This window comes from Ochotona curzoniae, unplaced genomic scaffold (assembly GCF_017591425.1).
Source record: "Ochotona curzoniae isolate NIBS_2020 unplaced genomic scaffold, NIBS_Ocur_1.0 contig_883, whole genome shotgun sequence".
In the NCBI taxonomy this organism is placed as follows: domain Eukaryota; kingdom Metazoa; phylum Chordata; class Mammalia; order Lagomorpha; family Ochotonidae; genus Ochotona; species Ochotona curzoniae.
This window is the reverse complement of record NW_024466599.1, coordinates 70,013,555-70,030,860: the sequence shown is the minus strand read 5'-3', so window position 1 is coordinate 70,030,860 and position 17,306 is coordinate 70,013,555. Positions and strand designations below refer to the sequence as shown.

Genomic DNA, 17,306 nt, shown 5'->3' with positions numbered 1-17,306 from the left:
GATGGATACACACTAATATACCTGAGGGGCAAAACAAAATACGCCATCTGATTACCTTTAAAACACAACACAGGAAAAAGTGCATATGGGGAAGCCCAAAAATGGCAAACATTAATACTGCTGAAAGTGGTTTATTATCTCCATCTTTGAAAAGAAAAATGCTATTTATAAAAGACATTAAGTGTTTGTCCCAGTATATATTACGCCTTCCTAAACCATAAAATTATATCACTCATTGTTTTGGACATTTTTACAGAGACTTTTCTGATTCTGTTCAAATCTTCTGAACAGTGTGAAGATACAACCATATGAGAGACGCTCCCAAACGGTACAGCTAATGAAGAGAACCACTCACCCTGAGCTTGCAGAAGTTTAAGGGTGGCTTCAGCTCTGGCTCTGGCTTCTCTCTGGGATTTAGTTAAAAGTTTCCCTTCTTTTTTCAAGCGTTCTTTTCTTTCTTTTTCTTTTTGTTTTCTCCTTTCTCTTTTTTCTTGTTCCAATCGCTCCTACAATAGCACATCAGAAAAAAATTACAAAAACTGTAAAACTGCATTATTATTATGAACAACTCAAATCAAACTGTTGAGATATAAATGATTACGTTAGTAGATTCCAAATGAAAATATTTCAAATTCTGTAAATGATTAGCATTCTATATGGTTCAATTCTTGGCTGCTCCATTTCTGATCCAACTCCTTGTTAATGCCACAAGTAAAGCAACGTAAGATGGCTCAAGAGCTTGGCCCCTGAACCCATTTAGGAGATCCAAATTAAGCTTTGGTCTCCTCACTTTGCCCTGCCCAGCTCTGGCCATTTGGGGAGAAACCATTGAATGGAAGATCTCACTCTTTCTAATTTCTGCCTTTCGAAGAAACAAATACAAGCCCAGTGGTTAAAGTCCTCGTCTTGAACACACCAGGATCCCATATGGGCGCCAGTTCTAAGCCTGGTAGCCCCGCTTCCCTTCCAGCTCCCTGCTTGTTGTGGCCTGGGAAAGCAGTCGAGGACAGCCCAAAGCCTTGGGACCCTGCACCAGCGTGGGAGACCTGGAAGAGCTCCTGGGTCCTGGCTTCAGATCGGCTCAGTTCCAGTCACTGCGGAAGCTTGGGGATTGAATCATTGGATGGAAGATTTTCCTCTCTCTCTCCTCTTTATATATCTGCCTTTCCAATCAAAATAAATCTTAAAAAAAAAAAAGCCAACAAAAGTTCTATATAATGAACTTCTGTTAACAGATAAAATCAAAAGCTTTCTATACCTCTTAAATCTTGTTATTCACATAAAAACAATATAACTGAATTCCCACACAACTGAAATTTTTTTTAGAGTCAGAAGGTAACATTTTACAGAACAGATTTTAAGTGTCATCAACGTGGTAACTTAATGAAAACATACCTCTTCTTTACGCTTGGCTTCTAACTCTTCAAGTCGCCTTATCCGCTCTTCCTCTTCTCTTTTCTGTCTTTCTTCATCTTCTTTAAGCTTAGCTAGAGCTTCTTGCATAGCTTTAACAGTGGCTTTGCTGGGTCCCTTTTTCTTCTCTTTCTCTTTTTCCTCCTTTTCTCCTTTCTTTTTCTTCTTATCTTTTTTCTTCTTGTCGCCTTCATTGTCATCTAACGTAACAGAAAAGAGAAAAAGAGCTAAAGGAAAACAAACCAAACCACCATCTTGTTACTTCCTACGGCACGATAAGCAGCCGACTGGGTCTGTAGCCATAAAGCATTCCGACAAATAAGTAGGTAAAACAGCTGGGAATAACTCACAGTTGCCCTACTGAGCAGCTCAATTCATAATGTGGGTCCAAGTGTTCCAGACAAACAAGAAAATGAAAGGATGCTAACAGCAGGCAATTAGGTATCTATCAGCCAACGACACTCGGTCAGGGTGGCCAGCATCTGAATGCTTGTCTGGACTGCCAACAAATACAATGAAGTAATTCGAACCTAAGGCTGGTAATGAGTTTTACTTACCTAAGACTGAGGTGAGAACTACAGAAAAATATGACTAGTCTCCAAGAATTCTAAAGAATTAAAAGTTATGAAGCAGGGCACACTGGGCACAGAGATGAAAACAGTCCAAAGTGGATTATCTGGGTTACATGGGCAGCTGAGGCAGACCCTGGGAGGCAACAATGAGCTCAAGACACTGAGCTCCTGTCACCCGCGGAAGAGACCTGGGCTGAGCTCCCAGTCCATCAGGTTCAGCGACAGGCATAACAGGAACTCTCTCTGCCTTTCTAACAAGTGAACAACAACCAAAAAGTGTGAGGTTTCATGGTATTTATTCTCAAGTAACAACAAAACAAAAATCCCAGTAATGGAGAGAAATAATCTTACAGTTCAAGAAACAATTTATTTCTTAAAAAGTTCATGGAGAAAATAACTTTTTAAAATGCTTTAAATGTTTTGAAGATTCATCAAATGTATGGATGTTTTAAAAATTTCAGTAGCAAAATAAACTTTTACCTTAATTTCATTTTGTACAAGTTTATAAACAACCACTATATGCAAATTTTGATCCTTAGCTATTTTCACTCTAAATAAAGGAAGGTAGTTAAAATGTATATATTTCTCTTGACTGACTCTGGTACAAAACATGTGACTCATACTGTTTAAAGGTGCTCATTTCCTTCAGTGTAAGTTACTTGTCTTTAAAAGCAGTTTCCTGTGGCTCTCCTACACAGGGGCAGAGGACTAGGCATTGAGCATTCCCCCACTGCTTTACAGACAGGTGGATCGGAAGTTGAGAAGCTGCATACAGATTCATTTTCTTTTGTTGTTGTTGTTGTTTTGTTTCTTTTTTCTTACTTGGAAAGTTAGATTCACAGAGAAAAGGAGAGAGAAGAACCTTCCATCCTCTGGTCTACTCTTCAAGTGACCACAACAGCTAGAACTGAGCCAATCCGAAGCCAGGAGCTTCTCTTCCTACACAGGTTTCCCACACAGGTGGCAGGGTCCCAAGGTCTCAGCTGTGTTTGACTGCTTTCTCAGACCACTTTCAGGTATCTGGAAGGGAAATGGAGCAGCCAGGACACAAACCGGCACCCATATGGGATCCTGGTGTGTACAAGGCGAGGACTTCAGCCATTGGGCTACCAAGCCAGGCCTAGAAGCTGGGATACAAACCAGCACCCACATAGGATGCCAGCACTGCAGCTGGAGGGCTAACCACTGCGCTGGCCCTGTAAGTTACTTTTTGATTGTACGGACTGAACTGCATTTTAAGAACAGAAAAATCAGCACTGCGGTGCAGCACATTAGGCCATCTCTTGCTTCTCTGGCAGCCCAAGTGGGAGCGCCAGTTTGAGTCTTGGCTACTCAGCTTCTCATCTAGCTTCTACCTGTAGGACTCAACGGGTAGAAGAGGGCCTAATAGGATGGGGTACCAGTCTTGCGGCTTCAGCATGCCCCATATCCCGTTGCTGCACACTTTGGGGAAGTGACCCAATTGAAGAAAATCCTGTCTCACTTCTTCCTTCTCTTGTAGGTTTGCAAAAATAAATCTTTTAAAGACAAAAAAGAAAATCAAAGATTCTAGTGTGACACTACTAAAAAAAGAAAAATACATTTTTTGCTAGATAACTTCTAATCTTAACAGCAATTAATTTGGTGGCTAGTTAACTCTCCAACTGTGTTGGCAGCATCTCTTATGAGTGTCAGTTCAAAATTCAGCTACTATGCAACTCACCCAAACCCTGCTAATGTGCCTGGAAAAATGAGAAGAGTCTAAGCACTATGGCCAGGTACCCATGTAGGAGAACCAACAGATGGAATAATCTGTCCTCAATCTGGAACTCTTTCATGGTCTAGCAGCTAAAGTCCTCGCCTTGCACGCGCTGGATTCCCATATGGGCACCAGTTCTAATCCCTGCGGCTCCACTTCCCATCCAGCTCCCTGCTTGTGGCCTGGGAAGGCAGTCAAGGACAGCCCAAAGCCTTGGGAACTGGCACCCTCACAGAAGACTTGGAATGGGCTCCTGGCTTCAGATTGGCTCAGCTTTGGCCATTTCAGCTTCTTGGGGAGTGAATCATGGGACGGAAGATCTTCCTCTCTGTCTCTCCTCATCTCTCTATATCTGATTTCCAATAAAAAATTAATGAAATGTGAGCCCGGCATGGTGGCCTAGCAGTTAAAGTCCTCACCTTGAACGCACTGGGATCCCATATGGATGCCAGTTCTAATACCAGAAGCCCTGCATCCCAGCTCCCTGCTGTGGCCCGGGAAAGTAGTCAAGGACGACCCAAAGCCTTGGGGTGCTACCCCTTGATGGGAGACCTGGAAGAAGTTCCTGGCTCCTGGCTTCAGATCACAGTTCTGGCTGTTGCAGTCACTTGGAGAGTGAATCATCAGACAGAAGATCTTCCTCTCTGTCTCTCCTCCTCTCTCTATATCTGACTTTCCAATAAAAATAAATCTTTAGTAAATAAATAGATATAGAATCTTTAAAATTTTTTTTACTTAGGAAGCCTTCAGTCTTCATTGCAAAAAAGAAATCTGTAGTGAAAATTTCTAAGACTTCCAGTCTATTCCCACACCACCTAAAGGATATTTTATACTATCTAGATGAAAGTTTAACAATGAAAATCCAAGTCAAAGAGTACTGACATGAGATTTTTCAAAGGTGTCTCACAATTAAGCATTTTTGTAGCAACGGACATATAGTGATCACAGCTTAAACATGAATCCAAAGCTGCTCCTTCGTTTGTATTACTAACCTTCAGCACCTGCCGGAGTCTCGCCTTTCTCTTCAGAGGCAGTTTTCACTCCAGCATCAAGACTCACTTTGTCCTCTTCATGTTTTCTTTGAGATTCTTTTTGTTTACTTTGATCTTTTTTACCTGTTTCTAATTCTTCTTTCTCCTTTAGCTTCCGGAGTTTTGCCTTCTCTTCATCTCGCTTTTTTTTCTCACGCTCTTTCTTTTCGGCCTTTTTCTGTGCCACTGTTTTAATTTTGAAGGAAGAGTCATCATCTTCATTCCCACTCTCCATAGTAGGACCTGGCTTATTTTTTTGGTTTTTTTTCGGTCCCTTTCGAGACTGGGAAAATTCATCCGATTCATCACCACTTTCCCCTGAAGAATTTACCCTGGGACGCTGCTTACTCCTCTTACTTTTATCCTCGTCGTCTTCTGACCCATCCCCCTTTTTATTTGATTTTTGAGCTTTCCCTTTAGGTTTCTTAGAAAATTTATTAAAATCATCATCATCATCACTCCCAGAGTACATTTCCACTTTTGCTTTCGTAGTCTTTTTTGATTTTGAATCTTTATCTTCTGACTCTTCACTATCATTATCATCAAAACTTTGTTTTTTGCCCTTCTGTCCTTTCTTTTTTTTATCTTGTTTTGAGGTGGACTCTTCATTAGAATTTTCTGTTGGCTAAAAAATTTTCATTATTAGAAATATTAACAATTATATTTCATATCTTAAAAATTAATGACTGTTAGAAGTTAAAAATAATTCAGGGCAAGGGGTTAAGACAGCAGTTAAGAGGTCCACATGCCACACTGAAGTACCTGGGTTCAAGTCCCATCTCTACGTCCTAACTGAAGCTTCCCCCTAATACAACCCTAAAAGGCAGCAGCAAAGGCTCAGGTCACTAGGTTCCTGAGCCCATGGGGGAAGTGGAAGTTTTCTCTTCTCAACCTCACTCCTCCCATACAGCCCCCCAAAGCTATTAAGGGGATGCAGGAATAAAACAGTGGATAGGAGTGTGTCTGTTCGCTCACTCTCTGCCTCTCAAAATTTTCAAAAATTTAGGCCTCTCAGAGTTATGTGCTTCGTTCAGAGCACATGTTTAAAAACTTACGAAATAAGGATTTTAAAGACAAGAATATAAAACTGAACCAAGCTCCCGTGGTAGCATAACTCTTATAAGCAATTTATATTCACCCCGCATTTCAGATTTGGAGTGCTATTAAACTCTTTGTATACTTGCTAACTTCTTCAAATAACATACGAAGCATAAGAGAAGAATTTAAACAAAACTTATCTAGCATTTTCCTGTTACTTGAAGCGTATTCAAATTCAGTAAACACTGATAATACACAGAATTAAAATTGAAGATGGAAGATGCCATCAGATGTACATTCTATGAACAAGCAATATAACACAGGATATGGGATTCCTTTAGATTCCCATACAAAGCCTCTGCATTTCTGAAAGGTTTTAAAATATATTACTTTTTCCTAATCTGACATTAGATTTTTCTAAAAACTTTATACACACACACACACATACACAATCTCAAAGGTTTCTAAATGGCAGTTATCCAGACTAGTTCCAAGAAACATGAATAGATTATGAGATAATCAAAGATGAATGTGTAACAACATTCTGTTTTTCACCTTCACTGTAGTGGTTTCTCTGTCAGCTTTGATGCCTTGAGCTTCCAAAGATAATTCTTCCAGCTCTTTCATGATATCATCTTCACTAGGAGAGGATTAAAATACATTTTAAATCATACTGACTAGGTAAACCCAGTGCCAAAACTAGCAAGAATCAATTATATTTAAAACATACTTACTCAAAGTCCTGCTTTTTTTTGTCCTTTTTCTTTTTCCCTTTTGATTTTTGAGGTTCCTGGTCCTTGGCAGCACCAGCTCCTTCTATTTCTGCAGCCAACGCATCAAGATCAATATCATCCTTGGCACTTAAAGGAAACAAAGAGCTGTACATTACTCAAGAGTAAAATAATCTATCACACAAATCTAGCAGCAAAATGAGAAGAATTATTTGCAAAGTTTCTTCACAACAACTGAACTACATCGATCTAACAGTCTCCCGATTTCCTCTGCCACAAAGTCATACTCAGATCAGAGAATTATGGTGAAGAGTTCGGGGGGAGGGGGGAGGCAACTGATAATAGATAAAGGAAGATTAAACTTCTTCAGGTACCAAATTTTCTTTTGTGTATCTTACTTGAATTACTGATAAAGCAGACAAAATATAAAAAGATTTTTTAAAGTCTTATTTCTTCAATATCAGTATTACACCTAAAACACTGTACCTTGTCCATTATTTTATTTGGAACTGCCAAAACTATAAAACCAGAAAGAACTTTGAGAGAATATGTATGCTATTATTTCATTTAGAAGACTAAAATGCCTGAGGATTTCCACAAGAAAAACGTGACGATATAGTCAAATCTAAATGACTAGGAATAGTTTGCCAACTAAGACTCCTAATATAACCAAAAAACACAGAATGCAATGTGCTCAATCTTTGACATCTACACTTTTGATTCTACTCTAAAACGCTCCCAACTACCCTGACATTAGTTGGGGTAAACCAGACTAAGTTTCACCTAAAACCTACAGATGACAAAGAAGGCCAAGCAGTTCCAGCCATGTTAATGAAAAGAATCAATTAATCAAAAATAGCACAATAAGCAAACAAAGAACTCATGCCACATGGTCCTAAGAGATAACTGACTTACTTTAGTAATGACAATTTTTCTTCTTTAGGACTTTTTTTTATCTTTACAGTGATTATATTTATCTAAGCAACATACACACATGTTCAATTGTAAGATGTCAGCTAAATTTCTGTGACAAATTGCTTTTTTTTTAATACCAAGAACATTATAGAGTTAATGCAGAGTCCTAAGGATTATCTAGTAGTCACTAAATTTCCTTAAGTCTTCCCTTCGGATGCTGTTATTTCTAGCACATTTAAGCAGGCAGTCTTTCATATGCTCAAACACTGGAATCTTTGGTTGCTACCACATCAGCTGGCTTGCAAACAAGAAGCCAGCCATTTTAAGAATGTTAGAAGTGAACAAACTGCAAACCCCAGGGGTGGAACAACCCTAAGAAAGAACACTTATGGAGAATTTACAACCATCACAATTGTCACTGAAGACTGTTCATGCTGTCCTTCTGAGATTTCAAAGCAGTATAGCTCAAAATAAAGGATCTTAACAAAAAATTGGCATACGCACAATGTCTCAACCAATTTTTTATGTGTCAATCATTTAGGTAATTTTTCCACTTGAAAAAATGCAATAGAAAACCGGACTCCATGTTTCACTGCCTCAGTTAATATTCACAATTACAGCGGCTACAACTCGGGATACAGCATCACCAATGCTGCGCAGAACCAGTTTATAATGAAATGAAGTGCTTTACACCACATAAATGGTTGTCCACAACCACTGGACAGTGCACCTATGAACTAAAATTTCTAGATCTGGGGAGAAACAAACACTGCTCCGATCATCTGCTCTGCTTCTTGTGTTCCCTAATTCACACTTAGGAAGCTTTCGTGTTACTCTTGGTTTCGTCAGTTTGCTTTCCCGTGGGGCTTTGGGCCTGCTGACCCTGCCCAGTGGAACGCGCTACCCGCTGTGCTTTCTGCTTTAACATTGTCCAGTCAAATGTGCCGTCATATTCGTGGCTTAGGGTCCTGAGAAGGATGTGGAATAGCTAGCTGCCTCAGATACACGTAATCCAGGCTTCCTCAAAGCGCAGCCCACGACAATAGTTTAAGTATACTGCAAACCTCAACAGGTGTAGACATCTTCTCACATCTGTTCTGTTTCAGCCTTTACTCCTTGCCAAGGCAGGCTGGTTCTGTTAAAATATATCTAAACATATCCTAATGACTCCATGCCACCTCAGTGACTTTGTTCAATGCCAAGATGTGCATTGAGGCTGGCATAGTGGGCAGTGCCAGTGATGTTTTTATCTTCTCTATGAGGTACATGTTGCCTTGTCCTGTTGTCTCTGTACTTTTTAGCCAAGTGAAAATCAATAAGGAATAAACTTATTACAGTGACACCCAATACCCACTAGGAAGTTATCCGGCTTAATGTCTCTGCACATAAAATTCTTCGTATGCACATACTTGATTCTGCTGATCCTCTGGTCAGCCAACATAAGTACAGTTTTCATTGTGAACCTTCTGGACTAGAACTTGCAGAGGTTTTCAAGGCTGCGTCTAAGAAGATCCATGACTAGCACATTACAGTCTCTACCCTGTCCATACCACCATATGTGGGGGATGCCAACCCCACCTTGAAGAATCTCCTAGCTTGCTCTCATACAGCAGCTGGGGATGCCTGGCCTTCTGCGATTCTAGTTTCACTGCCACTTCCTCGCCATTGGTGATGTTAATCACCAGATAATTGTCCCGGAAGGAGCCGAACAACCTTCCATACCAGTTCGTATCTCCCTCCGACAATGAATTCAGCCGCTGCTGCTGGCCATCCTCGGAGACTAGGGCAAAGCCCCAACTTCCTGGGGTCTCTGAGGATGGCCCCCCGGGCAATGTTGCAGAGGAGGGAGGCAGGAAACAGACTAGGAGGCCTTAGAGGGCCCAGAGTCAGCCAAGCACCACAGCTCAGTCAGGGTTCTTACAGCCAAGGCGCTGACTGTGAGGCAATTCTCACAGTTGCTAGGCTGGACTGGTCGTTTCTCAGCATCTGCCGCTGTTTCGCTTTCGCCGCGACATCGCAGACTGCAAAAGGGGCATGGTGAGCTAAGGGTGACGATACCGCTGCCACCCCGGTCACTGCCGATGCGACCATCTCATTTCCCAAGGCTTATTTTTATTCCAAGTGGGGCAGCTAGGACATGAACTGGTGCCCAGATGGGGCCCCGGCACATGCAAGGCGAGGACTTTAGCTACTAGGCTACCAAGCCAGGTCCAATAATAATTTTTTTCTTAAACATTTTTTTTATTATTTTGAAAGCAGAGTTACAGAGATTTTCTATTGGCTACTGGCCCTAAATAGTTGGGCCAATCTGAAGCCAGGGCGTTCTTTCGAGTCTCCCATGTAGGTGCAGGGAGGCAAGGACTTGGACCACCCTTCACTGCTTTTCCAGGCCATAAGCCATAATCAGGCTCCACAGCTGAAGGATTAGCCTACTGTGATAAAGAGCCAGTTCCAAGTAACAACAATTTCTAAACAGAAATAATTTCTAGCCATATAAGTGAAAGATTATAAAACAAAACACTGAGGATATAGGATTTACCTGTAAGGTGGTTGGTAGGAGAGATTAATAGCGAACCAGTAAACCAGATACTTAAAAAAAAAGAAAAAGAATGCTAAGTAGCATGAAATAAAGGCATTCAATAATAAAGGCATAGCTGACCAGAATGGACATGAATTTCCTACGCTTTAGACAGTGCCACACTGAAACACTACAGAGCAGCAAGTCCAGAATGGGCAAAGTCAGAGGCTTCACAGAAGTCTAGAGCCAGGTACAGGAAGAGCAGACGCAGGCAGAGGCAAAGGGAGGTGGGTGTCTCAAAGCACAAAGGCCTAAAAACAACAGAGCCCTGGATCTGCTAGCTGAACCACCCAGGCAGCTTTTGTACATTACGGACAGCCCACCCTTTCCCCAGCTACAGGAAACCAGAAAGCAAGGCCGTAAGAGCCTTTTCAGAATTCCCAGATATGTGCCACACTTGACTATTACTTTTAATAGAGAATTTGCCCAGGAACACAAGACAGATGGGCCTTGAAATAAATTCTAGTAACATAGCCAGAGCTCTCAACCCTACTAATATATTCAGATTTCAATTTTTGGAGGCTACCTGTGGTACAAATGGCAGGGCTGCATCCTGATTATTCATGAAACAGGGACACTAGTTAGGGAGCTTTTCTAGTCATTGCGATGAGAAAAACAGAAAGCCTAATTCACTCCAGTGACAAGCAAGACAAAGTATACCAAGCAAGAATTAATGCGTTAGACTCAGAAACACTTAGGACTGTGCATACCAAAGAACATAGAGAACAACTAAAGACAATTCACAGACTTCGTCAGGGAAAATGTCCTGCAATTCAAAAATGTTGTATGAATGATTTGTGTATGTAACATTCTATAGCTGACATTTATGAAAAGACAAACTTCCAGGAATTAGAATGGCTTCCAGCTTGCCAACGATTCCAGACACCAGGAGAGATAAGCCTGACTGCGGAACGACAACACGTGTGCAGGGTTCTTGCAGTGACATGTTGCATCCTGATTTGGGTAATGAATACACAAATCTATACACACAATGTCATTCAGAACACAAACACAACCAAGTACAAAAGGAATTGAAAAGCCTGATTATAACCAGTGAATAACCACTGTCAGTACCTGAGTCGTGACACAGCACAATTTCCCAAGAGATGACCACTGGGGAGAGCTCTGGGTGAAGGGTTTGCAGATCTCTTGCCTAACTTTTCACAAACTCATATATAACTGTCTTCAAATAAAAGGCAAGCCACAGACTGATAAAATACAGGCAACACACTGATGAAGAATTTGTAAACTAAAAGAATGTCTACAAACTTATTACCAAAAAACAGCACAAAACTTTTTTAAATGGAAAAATTTGAAGAGACAAATAACCAATGAATTTCACGAATGGTGAAGAAACACTTGACACCTGTAACCAATAAGCAAAAGTAAATGTGAAATTGCAATTAGGTGTCACCACACAACCACGTGAATGACAAAGTCAGGATTATTTTCACAAAGCACTGAGAGATGTGAAGCTGCTGAAACTCCCACATAACCCTTAAGGAGAATGCAAAGCTGGCAGAGCCACTTGAGAAGACAGCCCGGCGGCTTCTTAAAGCTAAGCAAACCCCGCCAAAACCCAGCAACCAAGCTCCTAGCTGTTCACCTCAGAAAATGAAATCTACATTCATACACAGATGCGCACTAATCGTTCAAAGCACCTTTATTTAATGGCCATGAAAAGCTGGAGACAACCCTTCACATTCACCTGCCAGATAATTTATTAATGAATTTTTTATTTACTTATATAATGGAATACTAATCTGTGATAAAAGGGGAAGACTAGCTAGATGCACAGACACGGATAAATCACACACACGAAACCCAGCCAGCCAACAGACCGCAAAGCCACCCTCCTGACAGGACTCTGTCCGAAAGGCAGAGGCACAGTGACCAGGCATAAAATCCGGTCACTGGGAAAAGGCTGCCCGCACAAGGCCATGAGACAACTTTCTCAGTAATGGGAAAATTCTGTAAGATGATTGTGGATAAAGGTAAGTTCTGTACACATTTAACTGACCTTACACACAGAAGGTGAATTTTATGCCATGTCTCAAAAAATAAGTCCAAAAATGTATTAAATTTGAACCACTTGAAATAGTACAAACATAGCTAATGGCCAAGTGATTTGCCTAGTGGTTAACACACTGGCACTCTGAAAGCTGGATTACAGTGTAGCAGCAGGTGAAGCCACTGGCTGCAATGCCAGCATCCCATGTGGACACCCTTCAAGTCCTGACTGCTCCACTTATGACAACACAGCTCCCCAATAATGGCCCTGTAAAAGCAGATGGCCCAAGTGACTGCACTCCTGCTACCCATGTGAGAGACCCTGATAAAGCTCACGGCGTGACAGCCCAACCCTGACTGCTGCAGCCATCTAAGGAGTGAACTAGCAGATGGCAGATCTCTTTCTCAAATAAATCAATAAATATTAAAACAAAAAAGAAAGAAAGAAGAAATCTTGGCATCTATCATCAGAATGCCTGTGCATGATAACCACCTCCAGCTGACTCCAGCCACCTACTAATGCAGCCCCCAGGAAGCAGAGGCTCAGTAATTGGATTTTTACCCACTCGGCAGATGTACAGGAGTTCCCTGCTCTCAGTTTTCTCTTTGCTTGAGCCTAAGCCACGCTAGACAGTTGGGGAATGGACAGATGAACGGTCTGCCTCTCAGCCTCTCAAACAGGCAGAAAACACACAAAAAAAACATTCAAACAAGCAATGTTACAGAGACGGGCATTTAGTCTCGGTTCCACTATCCTGTCTGCTTCTTCCTGGTGTCTACAATGGCAGGATAGTGAGACTGGGAACAGAGCTCTAGGAAGGAAACCCGGGGACTCCCACAAGAGACACTGGTGTCTTAACCATTACACTAAATGCCCATCTTACTTGAAAGGCAGAATTACACAGATGAGAGAGAGCTCTTCCATTCACTGGTTCTCTCTTCAAAAGGCCACAATGGCCAGGCTGAAACCAAGAGCCTCCTGTGGCCTTCCATGTGGGTGTGACCTGTGCTGTTCCCCACTGTTCTTGCAGGCACATCAGCATTCCAGGTGCATTAGCAAAGAGCTGGACTGGAAGTGGAGCAGCCAGGACTCCAGCCTCCTGCAAGAGGGGGCTGATCCCACTGCATCATAGCACCAGCCCCCAAGGTAGAAATTTTTTAAATTTCAGCATCTGTAAATAATGGCTGTCAGTTCTTTCCCTAACAAGCCTTGATTACTTCAGTGACGGTTCTGTGTAATTTTGGACATTCTGTATCTCTCAGACTATCAGGATTTCTTAAACCAGCAACTACAGCCATGATGGTAAAAAATGCTGCCATAGTCATACTTAATCCCTAAGAAGGCTCTCAGTACTACACCGAAACCCTGTGAAACTCATACCAAGAGCTGTGAAAGACCCTTTCCTCCCAGAATGTCAAACAAGCTATAGCAAAGCTACCGACTTCTTATCTGATATTTTATCAAAATTATGTAAATATTGTGGTCACGGGCAGGGCAAGTAGTATACTGTCACCACGTCATAAACTATTTAGTAAAACACCTATATGTTTTGTAACAGTTTCTCAGCAGTGCACTTTTGTCTCAAAGCATAAGAAAGGGAGGGAGAGTGGGCACCTGTGCATCACATCTAGATTCTGCGTAATGCCCTTGATCTTCTGCTTTCCTCCTGCGTTAATTATAAATAACCACTAACTACATCACCCTTAGACACACATTTTTAACAACAAGAGTTCAGAGTAAGGTGAGTCACACACAAAATAAACATGATGATGAAAAGCTTTACTATGAACCAAAAACAAAGAAAAATTTGTTACATTAACAGCAGCTGAAACTTTTAACACTGAGAAATAAGCCAAACAAGAAACACCTTACAGATGCAAATAAACTATTTCAGATAAATTACACAAATTAAGAAGTGTGTCATCCCCGAGCCTAAGGAAATGTTATCACAAATCAAACTCAAAATAAGTAAATTAATGAATGTTTAAAAAAAAAGGAAAGAAAAAGGTGTGCCATGCTATGCTATCTGTTCATCCCCATTCTCAACACCTAGAACAGTATCCAACATTTCAGCGATCAGACACTATTTCCCGAATATAATGACTCAAGTTGCATCAAGATGTCTCCTATCCCGGTCCGGCCCGGAGCAGTAGCTCAGCACTATGTGCCAGGATCCCATATGTGCGCCGGTTCTAATCCCAACAGCCCTGTTTCCCATCCAGCTGCCTGCTTGTGGCCTGGAAAGGCAGTCAAGAACAGCCCAAAGTCTTGGGACCCTGCACCCATGTGGGAGACCTGGAGGAGGCTCCTGGCTTCAGATCGGTGCAGCAATGGACACTGTGATCATTTGGGGAGTGAATCACCAGATGGAAGATCTTCCTCTCTGTCTCTCCTCCTCTCTCTATATATCTGACTTTGCAATAAAAATAAAATAAATCTTTTTAAAAAATCCCAAAGCCTTGGGACCCTGTACCCAAATGGGAGACCCAGAAGAGGCTCTGGGCTCCTGGCTTCAAATTGGCTCAGCTCCAGCCATTGCAAGGCCACTTGGGGAGTGATTCAGCAATTGAAAGTTCTTCCTTGTCTCTCCTCTCTATATATTTGACTTTCCAATTAAAAAAAAAAATCTTAAAAAAAATATGTCTCTACCAACTTATCTAAAAAATATATTTCCAATTAAAATCAACTGCAACAGGCAGAGTGGCTGAAGGCAGCAGACACAACTCAAACTGGGACTTCCATATAGGTGGCCAGGAGCCAATGCCTCCCGCCGGGAGTGGGCAGCCCTGAGAGCAGAGCCAGGCGCTCTGATGCTGTCTTAACTGCTGGGTCAAATGTCCACCCCGCCAAAGACTAAAGTGTGCACTTCTTGCTAAGTTTGCCTATAAATTAAAGTGTTAAGGGGGTAAAGAATCAAAAGCATTAATCATTACGCCCACAGACATCTCAGTTAGCTACAGGGATCCTGAAGGATTCTAAGCACCAAACATTAATGATGTTCAGACAGGTTGGAAAAGTTCTCACAAAAGCTTAGTTAGGGTTCACTCAGAAATCCCTAACAGCAGCCTCTGAACTTTGTCTAAGAGCTCTTCAGCAGTCTAAACAAATCTGAGGGAAGAAAACAACTTTCAAAATAATAGCACAACACTATTCGCTTTCCTCATTCTCACTTTCTCACAAGTGTGCAGGGAATTATTCAGAGGCTCCACGAGGTGTGATAATGCTACAGATTAAAGGTACAAGCAGAAAGAATCTAGTCATCTTCTATTCAGTCAAAAGAATTTCACAGAAATTTACAATGTCACTCCTTAAAATTTCTGCAGTAACATAACTTTCAGTAGTATCAAAATGTCCTTTAATTAAGAAATAATTCCGCAACTTCTCAGTTTAAACTTGCAATGCAGCAAGCACCCATGGGTAACACCTACACAAACACGCTCTGTGACACCAGGTATGCAAAAGAGTCCAGGGAGCCAACAAGTCTGACACCTGCTATTCTAAATAAACCAGTGACAGTCAGCTTTCTGGACAATGTTGCCCTACCTTACTAACTTAAAAGCAAGGAACGATTAACGGGCAAGTAACATTAAAAGCAGCTGATTGCAGGCAGGCCAGCCTGTGGCATAGTGGCTTTAGCTGCCACCAGCGATGCCAGCATTTCATGCAGATGCCAGTTTGGGTCCAGCTGCTCCACTTGCAATCCAGCTCCCTGTTATGCGACTGGAAAACAGTGGAGGATGACTCACGGAGATGACTTGGGTCCCTGAACCCATATGGGAGAGAAGAGAGCCCTGGCTTTGGCCTGGTCCAGCCCCAGTTGTTGCAACCATTTGGGAAGTGAACCAAGGGATGGAAGACTTCTCCATACCTCTAACTCTGCCTTTTAAATAAATAAAACAATTTTTTTGGTCTTTGTTTCTAAATAAAACAAATCTAAAAAAAAAAGTACATTCTGTTTTCTAGAGGACCCAACAGCATGCAAACTTGTACAGATTGCTACAAACAGATCTCTGATCTGCTTTCTTACTCACCTATAGCAAACAGGACTTCCTCCAGCAACCGCCCAATCAACAAGGAACAAGCTAAACCAAAGGACCTGTTAGACTACGCTTTTTTTTTAAATCTAAAATATGCACATAAATTTTAACCTATTTCAAATATATGCAAGTGAGAAATGAATTCCTTTATTAAACCTAAATCACATAAACTATGAGCTGAATATCCCTATCCGAAAAGGCATGAGACCAGAGCTGTTTTGAATTTTTTTGGATTCGGTAACATTTGCATCGACAAAATGAGATCTCTTAGGTATGGGATTCAAGGTTAAACACAATATCCATTTGTGGTGTTCCATGTATACCTTACTTACATACCTGAGATAATTTTACAACAGTGTAAATAATTTCATACATGAAACCAAGTTTTTACAGTGTGGAATTTTCCACTTGCAGAGCTTGTCAGCACTCAGTTTTGGATTTGGGCATATTTCAGTTCTCTCTACACTGCACCGTGCACTGTTAACTCCCTGCACACCAACAGCTAGCTCCCTCAATCCCAGGAACTCTGCTAGCCTGACCATTCTCCTTGGTCACCATGTAAGGGTTGAGCAGTGCCTCAGAAACAACCAGAATGTCCACAAAAGAGGTCTGTGACAGCCACAGTATCATCTGCAGTGAAAAGCAAACAGCGGAGTTACTAGGGCCAGAGCAGCAAGCTGGTACTGAAGGCAGCCAGGACTCTGTTACTCAAAGGCCTACATGAGACACAGACCCAAATGACACCTCCACTTCCAGAACCGACTGCAGGATGAGTCAAACCAACAAGTCCCTTCTCTCTACTGGGAGAAAAGGATGGGAAGGAAGGATGAGAAAGGTAGCAGTGGCAGGTGGGAAGGGTTGTATGAATTCCAGCTATTAAGGTAATAGAATCCTTAAAACCTAAAATCTGACTTCCCACTTGGCACGTTTACATATTGAGAGACCCTTAAAAAAAGGAAAAATACCCAAATAAAAAATTGATGACTAATGGTAGAATATGCATATATTTGTCTTCACCCTTCTCTTCTGCACGTACCAGAACATTCACTGCACTGTGTGAACAGTGGGACATCACCCCAACCTACACTAAGCAGACCGATGACTGGTAAGGTCCTACCGAATGCAAGCCCTGACTTAAAGCTTATTTCATCTAAAGTCTATGCTTTGTTTCAACATCAACAATTTCCTTGCTAACTGAAAAAAACTTTTCTTACACACTGTATCAAAATCTCATACTTTGAT

The 17,306-nt window shown here is 41.5% G+C and overlaps 1 protein-coding gene and 1 pseudogene across 2 annotated transcripts in view; both read right to left on the bottom strand.

Moving 5' to 3' along the window:
- EIF5B (eukaryotic translation initiation factor 5B) overlaps window positions 1-17,306 on the bottom strand; it is a 63,173-nt gene that overhangs the window by 43,309 nt on the left and 2,558 nt on the right. For both annotated transcript variants that reach the window (XM_040993803.1, XM_040993805.1), the window contains exons 2-6: window positions 6,527-6,652; window positions 6,348-6,432; window positions 4,716-5,379; window positions 1,396-1,613; window positions 356-506 (exon numbers count right to left, since the gene is read on the bottom strand). In XM_040993803.1, coding sequence (XP_040849737.1) covers window positions 356-506; window positions 1,396-1,613; window positions 4,716-5,379; window positions 6,348-6,432; window positions 6,527-6,652 — 1,244 coding nt within the window. The remainder of the gene's footprint in view (window positions 1-355; window positions 507-1,395; window positions 1,614-4,715; window positions 5,380-6,347; window positions 6,433-6,526; window positions 6,653-17,306) is intronic.
- LOC121165215 lies at window positions 7,991-9,148 on the bottom strand (annotated as a pseudogene).